Genomic DNA, 17,061 nt, shown 5'->3' with positions numbered 1-17,061 from the left:
TTGCTTCATAAAGAAACAATAAGTAAGTCGTCCTTGACAGCAGACAAGTTCGTCTGGACATTTTACCGCAATCTGCTTTTAGCATATCTGATAACGGCTTGAGGTAGAAAATTCAGGCGATCTTTATTGTAATTGTTCGTTGCTTCGCAAGAATTCGAAGAATTTTTTTAAATAATTCATATTGATCTAAAACATCTAAAATTTAATTCATATAATTAATTTAAAAAAGATTTAAACATTTAAAAACATTTTCGCAAACTCTGTTTGGAATTCCGACAGACCTATTTACCCGTTTGATTCCCCAACAAATTTCTCCGGAATTGGTCCGCATGAATACTGTGATGAATATTAACAATTAATAGAGATGAAAATTTCAAATAATCCAACCTATAGGTTGATGTTATTTCAAATTTAAGTTGATATAACTAACGAGGCGTGTAAGTACACTAAATAAAAATGGTGTAACAATTATTTCGCGGGTGTTGTTTACAGAACTTTGGTTGTTTCTGGAGAATAGTATTCTGGGAATTAGTACACTCTGGACAATAGTATTCTGGAAAATAGTACTTTCTGGCAAATAAATTTCTGGCGATTAATACATTCTGGTTAACTGTTTTCTGGTTATCGGTGCATTCTGGTGTTTGGTTTTGTGGGGAAAAAGCTTCGGCATTTTATTTTCTGGGGAATAGTTTTCGGGAAATTGTTATACAATCATTCTGAACCTGTACTAAATTCTAGACCATAATTTTTTTCAGATTTTGGTTTAAATTTTGTAAAAAAATTTAGAACAGAATTAAACTAGAATCTGGACTTTGGATTTTGGACCACATTTTTGATCAGATTTTAAGTCAGATTGTGGACCACAGTTTTTTAATCAGTTTTTAAACCACCAATCAGATTTTGGACCAGGTTTTTAACCAGATTCCGGACTTGAACTAGATTGCGAACCGCATTTGTTATGGAACCAGTCATCACATTCTGGACCAAATTTAGGACAACATTTTTATCAGATTTGGATTTGTATTTTGAATAAGATTTTGGAACACATTTTTTATCACTTTTTGGGCCTCATTTTTGAACAGATTTTGGATCAGATTCTGGCCCTATGAATAAGATCTTGGGGCTGCACCAGATTCTAGATCAGATTTTAAACCATATTTTTATCAAATTTGGACCAGGTTTTGGATGATACTTTGGACCGCGTTTTTTTTATCAAATTTTGGACTAGATTCTAGATCAGAACCAGTTTGTGGACTTTGCCCCGATTCTGGCGGATAGTAATTTTTATCAGATTTTGCATGACATTTGGCTCCAGACTCTGGAACTGGAAGGGATTGTAAACCAGGAGATTTTGGGCTACATTTTTTATTAGATTTTTCTCCACCAACCAGATTTTGGATCAGGTTCTGAACCAGTTTCTAGAACTGGACCGTATTTTGAACCTAGACGGACCACATTTGCTATCAAATTTTGTTCCAGATTTTTTAACAAATTTCGAACAGATTTGTACTAGATTCTGGACCAGCTTTTGGGCTATATGTTTAATTAGATTTTGGCTATATTTTGTACCAGACTCGGGATTTGAACCAAATGCTGGATATGCATCAGATTCTGGGCCACAATTTGAACCTTATTTTAATCAAATTTAGACCAGGTTTTAGATAATATCTTGGTCCACATTTTTGATCAGATTTTGGATCAAATTTTGGACCAGATTCTCAAACTGGGTCAGATAATTAACTAGATTTTGGACTGCATGTTTGATCAGAGTTTAGACCACATTTTTGAACCAGCAATTTAAACCAGCTACCGGATTCTGCACCTGGACTAGTATATGGTAGACCACGTTTGTTATCAGACCTGGTTGCAGGACCTGCGTCGTAGCGTGACATTGTGGTGCCCTTGGCGAACAACTAATTTGGCACCTCCTCGTTTCTTAAATCAGTATTCCTGCGAAGTTTATTATTTTTTAGAATTGGGCTGTCTTATATTATGCGTACAACTCCCGGTATCCAGTAATTCGCTAAATTCAAGAGAGTTCGATCGTCGTTTTTACCCGTAAAGGCCAATAGCCTTCTCTCACGTTAGCAAGTATTCCACTGGGACCTACGTATGTCGTATACAAATAGTCTTCTGATAAGGATGATAATCACATGATGTTTTTCCGGATTCCGGATTCCGAGTATTTCAGACGCCCTCCAACTCGAATCGAACCGCCATCTGCTATGAACGGAGCGATATTATCTAAGTTGTACCGTTCTTTATGTTCTCATTTGAAGTCTGTTTTGACATTCCTTGTTTGGCTGTTTGGCTGTCGTTTAATCGGTTCTTCAACGCCTTCTCTGCGTCTATTTTTGTCTTTTCGTCGTTTTTTACATTTTGCGTTATTTCTCTGGCGTTTTTCAGGTGTCCTTTCATCGTATTTTTGCTGTCTTTCGTCTTTTATTTTCATCAGCTTTTCGTCTAATTGTCATCATTTTTTCGTCATCTTTTCGCCGCCTCTTCGCCAACTTTTTATCGTCTATTTGCTGTCTTTTCTTTATTTTTTGATGCTTTTTTATCATCTCTCTGTATGTCTGTTTTTGTCGCCTTTTCATGGTTATTTTGCCGTGTTTACGTCACATTTCCGTCGTCTGTTCGTCATTTTGTCGCTCAGTTTGTCCATTTTTCATCACTTTTTTCAGCGGCTTTTTACCGTTGTTGTCGTTTTGTTTGTTGCTGTTTTGGCATTTTTATTTTGACATCATTTTGTCGATTTTTTTTGTCATGTCATTTAACCATAGTTTTTTTTTGTGTTTTTGTCACCTTTTTGATATCTTTTCTCGCTGACTCTTTTGATTCAGAATCAAGTAGCCATCGCAGTGATGGCCTTTTAACCCAATACCCTTTTGGCACATATAAAAAGCAACCAAAATGTTGCTTTCTTTACTGTCGTTTCGTCGTTCGTTTGTTGTCTATATTCGTCGTGTTTCTTGCATTCAATGTCGTCTTTTTGGCGCTTTCTAAATGACGATCGTTTTTTCTGTTTTTATTGGTTGTTTTACGGCTTTTTATCATTATTTTTGCAGCTGTTTTGGCCTCTGTTCGTTGTCATGGTCTCGGCTTTTTGCCGTATATTCGTCATTTTTTCATCGTTTTTTGCATGTTTTGTTGTACTTTTGACGCTCAAACGTGTTTTTATCGTGTTTTTTCGTTGAAATTTTGGCGATTTTCCATCGGTTTCACCATGTTTTCATGTTATTTCCGTCGTCTATTCATCCGTCATGTTTTGAGCTCAGTTTTTGGTACTTTTCGTTGATTTTTTCGTAGGCTTTATGACTTTTTTCTAGGTATTTTTGCTGCTGTTTTGGCATCTTTTCTTCGTCATTTTTTCGTCTTTTTTGTTTTTTTTGTTGATTTTTGGCATCGTTTCGCCGTTTTATTGTTGACCTGTTTACTATGCAAAAAAAGCGTCTTCTGTCTTTTTGTTTTTTTTTTATTAAAGCAGGGGAGCGTTTGGTGCGAAAAATGTTAGACTGAATACTGGGAAAGTTTCGATCTGCGCCTAAAAATATTGGGTTAGTTTGTGGCAGTGGGACTCCAACCCACAATTTCTCGATTAGTACTTGAGTGTCTTTTTGTTGTTCTTTCATCATCTTTTTTGCGTATCGTATCTTTTTATCATCTTTTAGAACCTTTTTAAATGTTTTTACTCATGTTGTGTTCTGTCCCTATTTTACCGTATTTTTAACGTCTCTTCATCAGCTTTCCTACAAATATTTATAGTAATTTCATAACCTTTTTTTGTTTATTCGATACCTTTTCGCCTTCTTTTTGTCCTCTCTTTGGTTTCTTCTAGTCGTATACGTCGTCTTTTTCTCTCTGCTATGTTCCTGTCAACTTATAAATTGACTTTTTTACTTAACGTAAGAACCACTTAACACAAACAAACAAGACACAGCACTTATGGTTCTTACAAAACATTAAAAGTACCGTGACCGGCCCTAACTCTGCGCAGCTTCTAATTCTGCGCATTTTTCTTAATATGAGTATTTTTCAACATTGTACATAACTATGATCATTGCGTTATTTTTTTATAATTGTCTGTTGAATATTACGCCATTATTCACTAACGGGCCATAATATTTGAGAGCGAAATAATTTAACGTGAAACTGAAAGTATTTTATATGGCAGAAAACATCGTCGTTAGCACCAAAGCTAAGATTGTCCTAGAAAATTAACAAATTTATGATCGAAATTCTTTGCAATGATCAAATTACCCAGCATAACTAGAAAGAATAATTAGCTTTAGTCATGTTTTAGACAAAAAGAGTGAGTGCATGCGTTGCTTTCCTTAGAAAAATGCGATGCAATAATGCGCAAATTTAGGCACAGATTTTTTATTCATATTTCAAATTCTGCGCAGTAATGTATCCTACGAAGAAATCGCGAAAGAATACGCAACCTCGCCCAAATGGCTGAGGTACAGAGGCATGAAAATTCAAGTAGAATCTTTAACTTGCATTGATTGGCATCCTGTGCTGTGTCTCGGGGTCCGAACCTATGAGCGCCAATTCATGAAACCATGTGTTCTATTTTTTTGTTAATGTCCAACCACAAGGCGGTTGTCAGAGAGTGGGGAAGTGGTTTCTATATGAAAACACAATTTTTAGTATTAGTCTACAGTGTAATGTTCAGTATGCAGAAAACCCGAATCAATTCGCGCTTCACCTTATCGAGAATAAAATATTAAAATGAGGCAATCAAAATGATAATAATATTCCTTTGCCACCCGGACAGCACAAGAAGGCCGGATTATGGATTTAATTATGGTAATGGCTAATGCCGGATTTTTTTGTGTGCTTTCAGCGTATTAAGACATAAAAAGCATGGCAAGAGTATTTATTTTCACTTTTTGGGTGCGCAGAATTAGGAACATGGGCTAGAAAGTGCGCAGAATTAGGCACCGTGGATAAGTTTACAAAACGAAAAAATTCTCAATTGTTGGTCGATTTATAATTCCCATATTTTTTTACCAGATACTATAGACCGTAGCACTACACGTTGCTGCTATCCACGTTGTTAATTTAAATCTAGGATACTTAGAATAGCGGAAGAATCATAAAAATGTCTTAACTGCGCAGAATATGGTACGTTTACGGTACCTTTTATGCTAACCGGTTTTGGGTTTGATCCAACCCATCTACGGAGCGGTGGTCGACTGCATACGTATTGTGATTTGTTGTCTGCTACAGATTCAGTTTCGTCAGCTGGAAAAGTGGCGATGAGATGAGGGCCTCATTCTCATTCATTAGAAGCCGGTCTGCGGTGCTGATGTACATCGATTCCCACGCATTCAAATGAGAGGACATTCTCACATTTTATAGGAGCTTTGCGTTCTGCCAATCATGCCAATTTTGTGTTGGAGGCCGATAGAATGCATCGCTACACTCGAATCGTTGGTCCTTTAGTTCTCCACTGCTTTTTTATGTTCTTTGAGCCGAGTTTTAAATTTTCGTATAGAACCCGATCGAAAATTGTTGAGCTTCAGCTGTTGCTGCTTAGCCGGATAAGGCAACGAAGACATCCAAATTCACCAAGCGAGACGCCAACAAACCGAAGAATCCATCGATTCATCCACCAGTGAATGATATGGTTTTGGCTGCTATGCCTTTTACTGCGCATCGTCAGTCGGTCAGCGGCTTTCGTTGGCGACACAAGAGTATTTGATGATCTACTGTGACGAACGCTGCCTTAATATCTGTGTACACAGCATCGATTTGCGATCCGGCTTCCATTTGTGAGATGCAGGTCACAGCACGACCCGGCATAACTGACCATACTGGTCAACTGAAATATAGTTTTTGGTGCTGTTCAGGATTACACTACTGACGATGATTTCAAAAAGCTTTGATCCAGCAGAAAGACTTATAATGCCTCTGTAGTTCCTTACGTCTCGCTTTCCTCCCATCTTAAATATGGGAAACATATAGGACTGTTTCCACAGCGTAGGAAACTTCCACTGATCAAACGATTTGTTAAAAATCCGACTGAAGGGCAGGGCAAGAGCAGTAGCGCAGCGACAGAGAATAATAGCTCTTCAATTTCTTGGCACCAGCAATAACCATATCGGGAGTGATGTCAAAAACATCCAGATCAACTGCACCATCAGGGACATCCGACGCAGCTATTTCAGCATCAGATTGTGTAGTACAATCACTCGCAAACACAGAAGAAAAATGATCGGTAAACAATTCGCAAGATTCGGTAATTGTCGAGGATTCCTTTCTACCCAGGAGCACACTAGAAGGAATGCAAGTTTTTCCTCTTGGAGTTTACGAATGTTCAAAACCTTTTAGGATTATTTCGCAAACCAAATTGGTCCCGCAGTACATAGGACTTGTAAAGAGAACTATTCAGCCTACGGTAAGCGTCACTGGCATCCTTGAAAGCGCGTTTATCTAGCGGTGTTCGTTGCTTACGAAGTAGACTCTGTTTTGCGTTGCGATGCCGTTTCAATCTGCGCAGCTCACTGCTACTCCAAGCAGGTTTTAAAAGAGGTTTAACTCTAGGTACATTTCCATTCAGCCAAGTGCAGACGGCATTGCCAAACTGCAATGTCATATCATCCACGTCCATCTCGCCCAATAATGCAGCCCAGTCCAGTCCCAGTTCGTCGAGTGCCTCAAAGTTTATACGACGATAATTTAGAGGTGCCATTCCGACATTGATAGCAGGAGCGTCAACGGGATCTACCACTATAGGCAAAACCAATTCCAGAGGAGGATGGTGAGAATCGACGAGAAGCAGCGGAGATATAGCGCAAATCACTGAGATCTCTTGATCAGAAAGGCAGTACACGAGGTCGAGTGTTCGTCCAAGGTAATTACTCAGTGGATTTAATTGTTTTAAATTTAGGAATTTGAATCCATCAACCACAGCAGTACTAGCAGCAGGAAGCATGAGGGAATTGTCGCATTGTACGCCATCCTCCCCATTAAACCAGGAAATTTGCGGTTGGTTGTAATCACCTCACGTAACTCACGAATCGAGAGGATATGCTCGTCTATGAACCTTGCACCTTGCATCTATCGGGAGGGATGTAAACTGCTACAAGCAAAAACTTCGTGCCTCTGATAACAGCAGAAACGCAGACTTGTTCGCGACAACTTCCATGGTTTAGATCGACCATCGAACTAGGAAACTGTTGGGCAACGGCAATCAATACGCCACCAAAAGAGCTTTTGTGACTATTCTTTGAGCTACGATCACATCGATAAACGTTGAAGGCGGATCCAAACAGCTGAAGGGAATTGATGCAGCCATCTAATCCGGTTTCAGTTAACATGATTAGATCATAGCTGCAGTCATTAGATGCAAGGCGTCTACTTTAGTCCTTAGACCTCGCACATTCTGATAGTACGCTCTAATGCCATCCGTGCCACTGGTGTGTGTTGATAGTTCCAAAAAAGTACTCCTTTCACGTGGAGATCCCGAGCTGCACGCAGGAAAAACAGTACGACGGCTAAACGCGGGCCGAAACTCGTTTTAAGCATGTTTCGCACCCTTTAGATGCGTTTTAAACCTCTTTTTGTTGTTTTTTTGTCATTGTTTTGGCGTTTTTGCAACACCATTTTTAGTTGTTTCCGTCTTATTTTAGTCATTTTTTGCTGTCTTTTTGTCAACTTTTCATCTATTTGCGCCATCTTCTTATCACTATTTTATTTTTATCGTATTGAGGTCGTCTTCGTTGTCTTTTTGCTTATTTTCGATTTTTTTTCGTCGCCTTATTTTTGTATTTTCTGAAGGCTTTCAACAGTTTTCGATTGTTGCGTAAACTAAAGTTAATTACAAAAATTATATCGGAAACTATCAAAATGTACGAAGGAATTGAAACGAAAATATTCCGCCTTTTGCCATACTCCAGCAGGGAAAATATAAGTGTGAATATACTACTGTCAGAGGAGACCGCGACAAGGACATGGAGGGCGAAACTTTCGGACAGAAATTAAAAACACAACCGTCGTGTTCAACGTGTCTTATTGTTATAACTATTATCCGATAAAGTTCCGTGTATTTTGTGTTAAGGTTTCACTCTACTCATATTTAATCGTTCACTAACTAATTTATTGCAGGGTCCCGGTCCATCATCGCTGCGCAGCAGCAGGAACGTGAAACGACCGCGCTACAACGAGGAAAGTGAAGACGACGATCCCGTCACTCGGCAACGGCCCCGGCGATACCCGATGTTCGGCAGTCCACCGAGCAGTCACCATACTAACCACGGGCCGTCGTCATCTTCGACGGTGCACCGAACGAACGGAGATGGAGTGGCTGCTGCTGCTGCTGCAAGCAGCGGTGACGCAAGCGACGGCAACAGCGACGACAACGAAGCGCTCACCAGTGTTAGCAGTCGCGGCCGGGTGCGCCGGATCAATCCGAAGGCACGCAAAATTTTCCGGGAATAGTATCCCGGACGGGTTCGCCCATTTTTGTACAGTACCCCCATAGCAGTAGCAGTCCCTGTAATATAATCCCCGTTTCCTAGCTGTAAATGCCAGAATCCCGTTGTTAGATGTTAATTCGTACGTTACTGCAGAAGCGAACTTCGTCTGAACCGTGTGCTCCGATACTGCCACTTTTTTCAAAGCTTTTGTTTTTTTCGTTTAAAAGTTGTTTCCTTTTTTTTTACAAATCATTGCTTGTGTGTGCACACCTGCACCACTTCTGAATTCGATTAATCATCAATGCCGGGAACTGCATTCGAAGAAAGTTTACGACTTCCGTAGAACAATCGAAACAAACGGTCATTTAATGCCTGCTACAGAACGAAAGATCCGACAGTGCGCCCTGGTTTCGTCGTAAAAAAAAGCAAAAACAAAAATCGGTTATAGACAAAAAAAGACTGATCGAATATTGCGTGCATTTGGGTTTTCGAGCATTCTTTTTACCACCTCACAAGTCACAACGACGAATCAGTAAAACATAAGCTGGTGTACTGTGTAAGAATGTTTGCCTGAAGCGGTCTGTGCTGCGCGGTCGATCTAGTAGAGGCGGCTCGTCGAGTTACACAAATAACTCTTACAATTTACTTTCATAGTTGCGCTAGGTTTGCTGCATATGCGGAATACAACAAAACAGAAAACAAAAACACACATCGTGATTCATTACTACCAGAGAGAGATAAGGCGAAACAAAAACACAGATTTAAAAATCGCTATCGTTTAAGCTTAGTATAAGCAGTCCGAGTGCGAGAGAAGTTAGATTAATAACCATCAGAAATGATCTTAACTGAGCGGTGTTTTTTTCTGGAAACTTTCTACAACATGCCGAACTAATCCACACCATTTTTTGTTTTTACAGATCAGAAGATAGACGCCGACAGTGGCAGTCAAGAATGGATGTTGCTGAAACAAGAAAAAAAAAACTAATTCTTCTCCCCGACGGGGAATTGAACCCCGGTCTCCCGCGTGACAGGCGGGGATACTGACCACTATACTATCGAGGAATTGATGAATTTTGTTGCACAGAAAGCCACCGAACGAAGATTAGTGTTTCCGTTATGCGTGTATTAAAGTCAGCGGCACCTTAGAAAATGTTCTTAGAGTGAGCACTTGGTTGTTGTCATTTGATTGGTCTCGGATGAAATGCAGACTATTCCTGATGATCTGTAAGACTTCATATATTTGAATGTCGCTTCACGCGATGTACTGTGGGCGTCACGGGCTGCTGATTTTGTTGGCTTGCGATATTCAAGACTCGGAAGAATTATTCAAATGTTAAGCTCAACGGTTAAGCCGTTGTACAGACGGTCGATCAGTAATTAACTAGCTCACCACTAATGCGGTAAAAAATTTCTACAATAAGTGGATATGTCTATTGGAAGTAACCCTTTCTTCCTCCTCAACTAGTTAGTTGACCCTGGTTCTCTTGTCCCGTTTTACAAGGCTTCTCGACAGCCCTCTTCAGCTTGGCGTATCGTTGATGATCGTTACTGTCTTAGTCGCCCTTGTTCGAGCACGCTCGATCCTGGTTTTCCCCGTGTTTGGAATCGGGCATCAGGAGGGATCGTTTTTATTGTTTATCCGTTCCCATCTCATCAAGGCCGTGTTAGTTCCTTGGACCTCGATTAGTTTCAGTATTTGCAACTAACACGTAAACTTCGAATATTTCGATTTTTAAAATGTTTAAAATGTCTCGAATTGTGCGTTGCATCGAAGCATACAAAAAGACTTATAACTCATGTTACTTTATTTTGTTACTGTCTGACTACCAGGGCTTGTTCGTTCATTTTGACTCAATGTTGATTCATTTGACAGTACCGTCTCAGTCGAGCAAAATTTGACAAAGTTATTTATGGGATATTTGTAGAACCAGTTATCTACAATTTTGCTGAATAAAGTTTTATTTGTATCTTTTGTATTTACGGTGCTGCAATGATGTGAAAGCATCTCTTGATTCTACCAATCAACTGTTTGCAATTCGTGGCTCTCCAGTTATTTTTGTACACCAAGAAACTCAAAATCCCGAAGAGATTTTCAATTGGGCGCTGAGACAGATTTTTCGGGTCGTGGTTTTTGGGTAAAAATGGGATCGAATGGGTATTCAGGAACGATTTTGTTTTTCTAGCGTAATGCGATGATAGTCTATCCGGCCAAAACACGTCCATCTGAATGATATTTTTGTAGAAACAAGATAAAAATTTTCTTCAAACATTCGTCTGGTGCACATCTTAATTGATTGCTTGTTGTTGAAAGCATGAGAAAAAGAACGATGTCCTTTTGCAGTTCATAGAAATAAACAACGCACTCTTGACATGCTTTTTGTTTCGACGCCATTTTAAGCAAAACTGAATAATCATAAACAAAATAAATAAACCTCCTGCCAGGCAAGTTCGAAAATATTAATTCTCATCCCACTAGTGACCCGTACTCTGCTTCCAGTCCTTTGCTTCACAACCGGGAACCGTACAACCGCACAGAAGTCCAACATATTCACTGCTACTACCAAAATGTAGGTGGCATGAACACGACTGCTGTCGATTATCTGCTCTCATGCGCCGACAGTCTGTACACCGCAGCATACACAATAGCCGCAAAAGTACAGGAGATGAAATCACGATAACACTCCATTGTCAGTTCAAAGCCTCCATCGTCGAGAATGACAATTGGCTACCCATCGAGCAAGTGTGGGTAATGGTAAAGCTTGCAGACCGGAGCCTGTTCTTGTGTGCACTGTATTTGCCTCCTGATCGCATCCGCGATCCCGTTATCTTGAATGCCCATATGAACTCAGTTAATGCAATAGCTTCAATGGCGTCTTCAGTAGACGAGATAATCGTTATTTCAACCTGCCTGGGTTAAAGTGGCGCGGACGTGGCAATGGTTTCATGTACGTTAACTCTAGCTCGTCGTCTCTATCTCCAATCACTAACGCGTTGCTTGATTGCTACAGCCCTGCCACCAAGTGTAACAAGTCAACAACATTGCTAACGAAAACGATCGCTTTCTCGATTTCTGCTTTGCTAGTGTGCAAGTTCAGGTTCCCGAAATAGCGATGACTCCTTCCCCGCTTGTTAAAGACGTTCTACATCATCCACCCTTGCTGGCTACTATCCGTCAACAAATGCGTCATGACGTGACTATTTCACCACCGATCGTCTACCATGATTTCGCCCGTGCGAACTTTAGGGAAATCCAAAGAACCCTCACTAGCATCAATTAGGTCGCAGTTTTGGACAAGGAAGATGTTAATTCTGCCGCAATGACATTCTCTAATATCCTGAATTACACTATCGATCGACATGTCCCAAAAAGAACCATGCCCTGGGTAAACGCTACGTTACGACGTCTAGAATCCGAGAGGAAGACCGCTCTCAAGAAATTCTCAAAACATAGAACGTTGCCACTCCGTAACCGCTACCTGCCAATCACCACGCGTTATAAACGATTAAGTCGCTCCTGCTTCCGGAACTACCTGAGTAACATTGAACGCAGACTGAAAAGGAATCCGAAATCCTTTTGGAAGCACGTCAACGGACAGCGGAAGGACAACGGGCTTCCTTCGGTAATGGTCCTGGGTAGTGAAACTGCCAGCAACATAGAACAGATTACCCAACTATTCGCGCGGAAATTCTACAGTGTATTTGCTGATGAAAGGTTGACAAGAGAAGAAATTTCCGCAGCCGCCCAGTGTGCCCTCGTGCTAAGCAAATGTTTAACTCACCTTTCTAAAATCTGCTAAAATCCTCTCGTTCTTCCGGACCGAATGGTATTCCGTCTCTTCTGCTGAAACAGTGTATCAACGCCTGGGTTGCTCCGATGAGGCACCTGTTCAGTTTATCAATCAGTACAGGTGTCTTCCCAACAATATGGAAATCGACTTACATGTTTCCTGTTCATAAAAAGGGGAATAAAAAAAAGTGATAAGCAATATGTCGTAGACGATCAACACGGCTTCATGCCCAAGCGGTCCACGACAACCAATCTTCTAACTCTTACGTCCGACGTGATAAAAAGTTTTGACGACCGTCCGCAGACGGACGTTATTTACACGGATTCCGCTGCTTTCGACACATTGAACCATCGAATCGCCATCGCCAAACTGGACAAACTCGGAATCGGAGGCTCATTACTACGATGGTTGATTTCGTACCTCCGACCGGCATCTAGAAGTTAGCATCGATGGTTTTACCTCCAGACCTTTCACTGCGGACTCTGGAATCCCACAAGGTAGCCATCTCGGACCTTTGGTATTCCTCGTCTACTTCACCGATGTCAACTTCCTGCTCAAATACCCGCAACTCTCTTTTGCCGACGATCTGAAGCTATATACTAAAGTCGATACCCTCTCGTCTTCGACTACATGCTACCAGACGTGCCTCTACGCCGCGAAAACTGTGTCAAGGACTTGGGAATACTGCTTGACTCACAGCTTGATTTCAAACAACACATCGCATTTATTGTCGATAAGGCCTGCAAGAATCTGGGATTTATCATGCGGATCGCCAAGAACTTCAACGACATCTACTGTCTCAAAGCTCTCTACTGCGCTCTTGTCCGGTCCAATCTTGAGTACTGCGCTGCAGTGTGGAGTCCTTATTACCAAAATGGAGTTGACCGAATCGAGTCTGTGCAGCGCAGATTCATACGTTTCGCTCTTCGGAAATTACCCTGGAATGACCCCTATTAGCTGCTATGAACAACGCTGCAGGCTCATCGATCTTGACCTTTTGAACACTCGTCGCGATGTGATCAGAGCATTAGTTGTTGCCGATTTGCTGACCTCGAGAGTGGATTGCCCTTGTCTACTCGCAAATCTCAACATATACGCTCAAAGTCGTGTCCTACGTAATGGTCCATTTTTACGTGTACCGCATCGGCGAACCAACTACAGCACTTTCAGCACAATCACCAGTCTGCAACGCCATTTTAATCGCTTTGTACCTAGCTTCGACTTAAACGTGAGCCGCGATGTACTGAAAACTCGATTCCTGGCACTAGCTCGTAGATTTTAGGTTAAGTGTATCAGTAGCGCCAAAAGGCCTGTTGACATTTCTATACAATAAACAACAATACCGCCTCGGAAAAAAATATTGATAAAAAGAGGAGAGAGAGGGAGAGAGCTTACACATACATACTCTCAATTCTCTCTGAGCTCGTTTATTGTTGAGTGTAGGGCCGCGAAAAAATTCCAAAATTTTAGTTGCCAGCCGTTACCAATTCAAAGGTCTAGAACCGTTCTACAATTCGTTCTTTGTCGAGAAATGCCTATCTCTTTTACCTTCGTCGTAATTTAATTTTAAACGTATCATATTGATTGGCGAATTCATACGTCACGCATAGCACACTAGATCACCGCGTGTAATGGACCACGGAACGACGCGTATGGAAGGAAAGCAACAACAAAACAAAATTCTCGTGTTTCTGTAGAACGTTTCTGAAAACGATTGCAGCATCAAAATGTATTCTTTGGAAGAACTCGCGGACATCCACCTTTGCCATGGTTTCTCTAATTGTGCAGCCACGGCGCACAGTGTGGGATGGATTCCAAAAAAGTGAGACATAAGTTGTAGCATCGAAACCTTAAGATATAGCATAATAGTTGCTTCAGAAAAGTTTCTTCATTCTAAAGGCACTTTCTAATGGTGAAAAAATATTTGGGCATTATGGTGTCCCTAAGCAGATACAAAAAATATTTTCTCTATTTTAAGTCAGAAATGATTGCTATTTACAGAAAATTTGTAGAAAAACTAGCACACCATAGCAAAATAAATATGACGCGTTCCATATTTTTAAATTTAAAAATATATGATTTTTTGCTTGCATAAAGGTTGATGAGATGTTGATTAAGCGACTGAAAAAGCATTGCAAAACTATTTCTCGTTCTAAAAGTAGAATTGACAGCGTTGCGCAAATTGGTTGTTTAAAAACACGCAAAAGCCTCTATTAAGCTCCATTGCAGCTTTGAAAGCAGCTACCTAAGTAACAATTTCAGGCTGATCAAATGCTTTATTAGCTAAATTTATTCAACCTGCTGTGGCTGAACTATGGTTTAGTTTTAGAAACAAACACCTTTTTTCAGCTCTTAAATATCTAAATCTGGTGATTTTATCAAGCCTCGGGCTTGATAATAGCTGCTTTCGAAGCTGCAATGGAGCTTAATAGAGGCCTTTGCGCGTTTTTAAATAACCCATTTGCGCAAAGCTGGAAACACAAAGGTTATATAAAGGGCGATATAACAACACAATGCACAATGCTTAACAAATGTTTTTTTCTGCCTCAAACGAAATAGGTTGTACAAGTTCTCCAATTTCTGCTGAATAAGTATTGTAGAATCGTTTACATAAAATTTATTCGATAAATATTCAGCTATGGCTGAATAGTAATGGCTGCTTGTGAAACTATTATGTGAAGCAACTGATAAACAGCGCATTCGTTAGTTGGAATCTTCGAGGTTCTTGACCTCTGAAATTCCTGTTATTCATTTCGAAGGGACGTCTGAAATTTGTTTGTTGTTGATAATATCCTCTTCCTTGTCCTTGTCCTGAGGCTTGCTGGTTGTTATATCGTCTGTTGATTTGTAAAACTGATGATGAGTGGCCTTCGCGTTTTTTCTGTTCGTTTTCCATCGCTACGTTGATGGCTTCTTCTATAGTCTCAAATTTTCCAATTCTAAGCATCATCTCGGTGGTACTGTTGCTGGTATTGTCGATCATGGCAGAGATGGCTGCTTTTCTGGCCATCTTTTGTGCTACTTCGTTCGGGATTTGTTCTCGAACGTAAGTTTGTTGGAGTTTTTCTGTGAGGATTTCTATTTGTTTGAAATCGTCAACTGTTTTGCATTTAATTCCCTTCAGACTGGTCAGTGCCAGGTCTGAGGTGCATTTGTCTGCACAATGTAGTTTGAGTTTGTTTATTATATCATCGATTTCCTGTGGGGGGCCTGCGAAAAGGTTTCTGGCTTTCCCACTTAGCTTAGTCATTATCAGTTGGATTGCGGAAACTTTGTTCTCGGCTGGTATTATTGTTTTTACTAACACCAATGCATCCGTAAATGAATTTAAATTTTCACTATTTCCGTTGTAAGCCGGTAATAAACCTGCTAACTCGGAAGCTGTTTTTATGTTTAGGGCCATATTGCTTTTTCTTTGGCAGCAGATAATGATTTTTGTAATAGTTTTCAATTTTAACTTCCTTTGTCTGAGGTTGATGGAACTATCAGCTCTCAGTAGGGAGTCTTCGGTTAGGAGTCTTCGTCTTAAGGTTTGCGGTTTGATTCTATGTTGCGTGGTTTCAGGATCGCTGTCGTATGCTCTTTGGGATATAACGGTATTATTTAATATTTTAATGCACTTTTCGTAAATTGTTTTTAGTGCGTTATAAGATTCGACCGCTTTATTCCAGTTCGAGGTGGACAACCTGTATTCGTTAGACCTTATAATTGTTTTGTATTCAGAGAAGCTATCTTGTAACTGAAGTTTCTTGGTTTCTATCCCTTGTAAAGTTCGTGTTCGAAGTTTACTTTTTTCTAGGTTCAAGTGTTCTCGTCTTATAAACGTTTCAATTATTTGTAATCTGTCCATTCGGACATGGTTGGTGTTACGGAAGGGTTAAAATTCGCACAAAGCACAAGAATTTCAAATTTAAATTACAAATGTCTATTTATTTTTAATAATTTCGTCGATTTCTATCCACATTTCCGGTGGTATGTCTTCTATCGTTATAAATATTTTCATCTCTCTCTTTTTTTTTTTTTTTTTTTTTTTTGTTAATTACTATTACATTAATTGAATGACGTATAAATTTATAAAGGTAAGAATAAAATAAAAATGTTTTTCTTCTCCACTTGCCTTTGCTGCTGTCGTCGTTCGATGCCGATCGATTTATTCCAATTTCCATTGCTTCTCGTCGTTCTTTACCCGTTTTACGCTGGGCTTAATGCTGCTAGCGTTTTCGCTGCCTTTAGGGCTTGTCGCCTTAGGTGGCTCGTTACTAGTCTCACCAGTGTTACAGTTAATTGGATCACTGTTAATACCAAAATGATGTTTAATTTGATATTATTTTCTTCGAGTATCGACGTATGTACGGTTTGGGTTTGCACTACCGTCACGTCGTTATTTCCATTTATACGTTCACTGCGGTTTCCCATAGTTTTTGTGACTTCAGTCCATAATTTGGTTTACTTCATTCGGTTTAAAGAACTAATCTTTTTCGGGTTCACACCTTGGATTTACTTCATTCGGTTTAAGAACTAATCTTTTTCGGGTTCGCACTTTGGAGTTACTTCATTCGGTTTAAGAACTAATCTTTTTCGGGTTCGCACAAGACACAAATTTTACACTTCAGACAACTACCCACGTTTAGTCACTGCACTGTGCTTTTTCTATTTTTATTCGCATCCGCGGATTGCACGCTCGAAGTCTACGGTCGCCATTTCCTATTATTGCTAAAAGGTTTTCTTTTCTTGTTTGAATAAACCCGTTGCTTTCCTTGAACATCATAAAACTGACTTTATTACTGCTCCAACAGGTTAGTTTTATCTGATCAACTTATTTCCTAGTGTTAGTAAGTTTACAGGGT

The 17,061-nt window shown here is 40.1% G+C and overlaps 1 protein-coding gene and 1 non-coding gene across 2 annotated transcripts in view; one reads left to right on the top strand and one right to left on the bottom strand.

The window, feature by feature from the left end:
* The window catches only part of LOC128741569 (PH-interacting protein), a 64,248-nt gene extending 54,997 nt beyond the window's left edge, over window positions 1-9,251 (top strand). Inside the window, exon 11 of the mRNA XM_053837490.1 lies at window positions 8,116-9,251. Within this exon, the coding sequence (XP_053693465.1) occupies window positions 8,116-8,448 (333 nt within the window). The 3' untranslated portion in view covers window positions 8,449-9,251. The remainder of the gene's footprint in view (window positions 1-8,115) is intronic.
* Window positions 9,252-9,416: 165 nt separating this feature from the next.
* Trnad-guc (transfer RNA aspartic acid (anticodon GUC)) lies at window positions 9,417-9,488 on the bottom strand. The gene has a single exon. It is a non-coding gene; the product is annotated as a tRNA-Asp (tRNA).
* Between the last annotated feature and the right edge of the window lie 7,573 nt (window positions 9,489-17,061).

The sequence above is a fragment of the Sabethes cyaneus genome, chromosome 3 (genome assembly GCF_943734655.1).
Source record: "Sabethes cyaneus chromosome 3, idSabCyanKW18_F2, whole genome shotgun sequence".
Taxonomy (NCBI): domain Eukaryota; kingdom Metazoa; phylum Arthropoda; class Insecta; order Diptera; family Culicidae; genus Sabethes; species Sabethes cyaneus.
The sequence above is the reverse complement of the archived record's forward strand: the minus strand, read 5'-3'. Positions and strand labels throughout refer to the sequence as shown.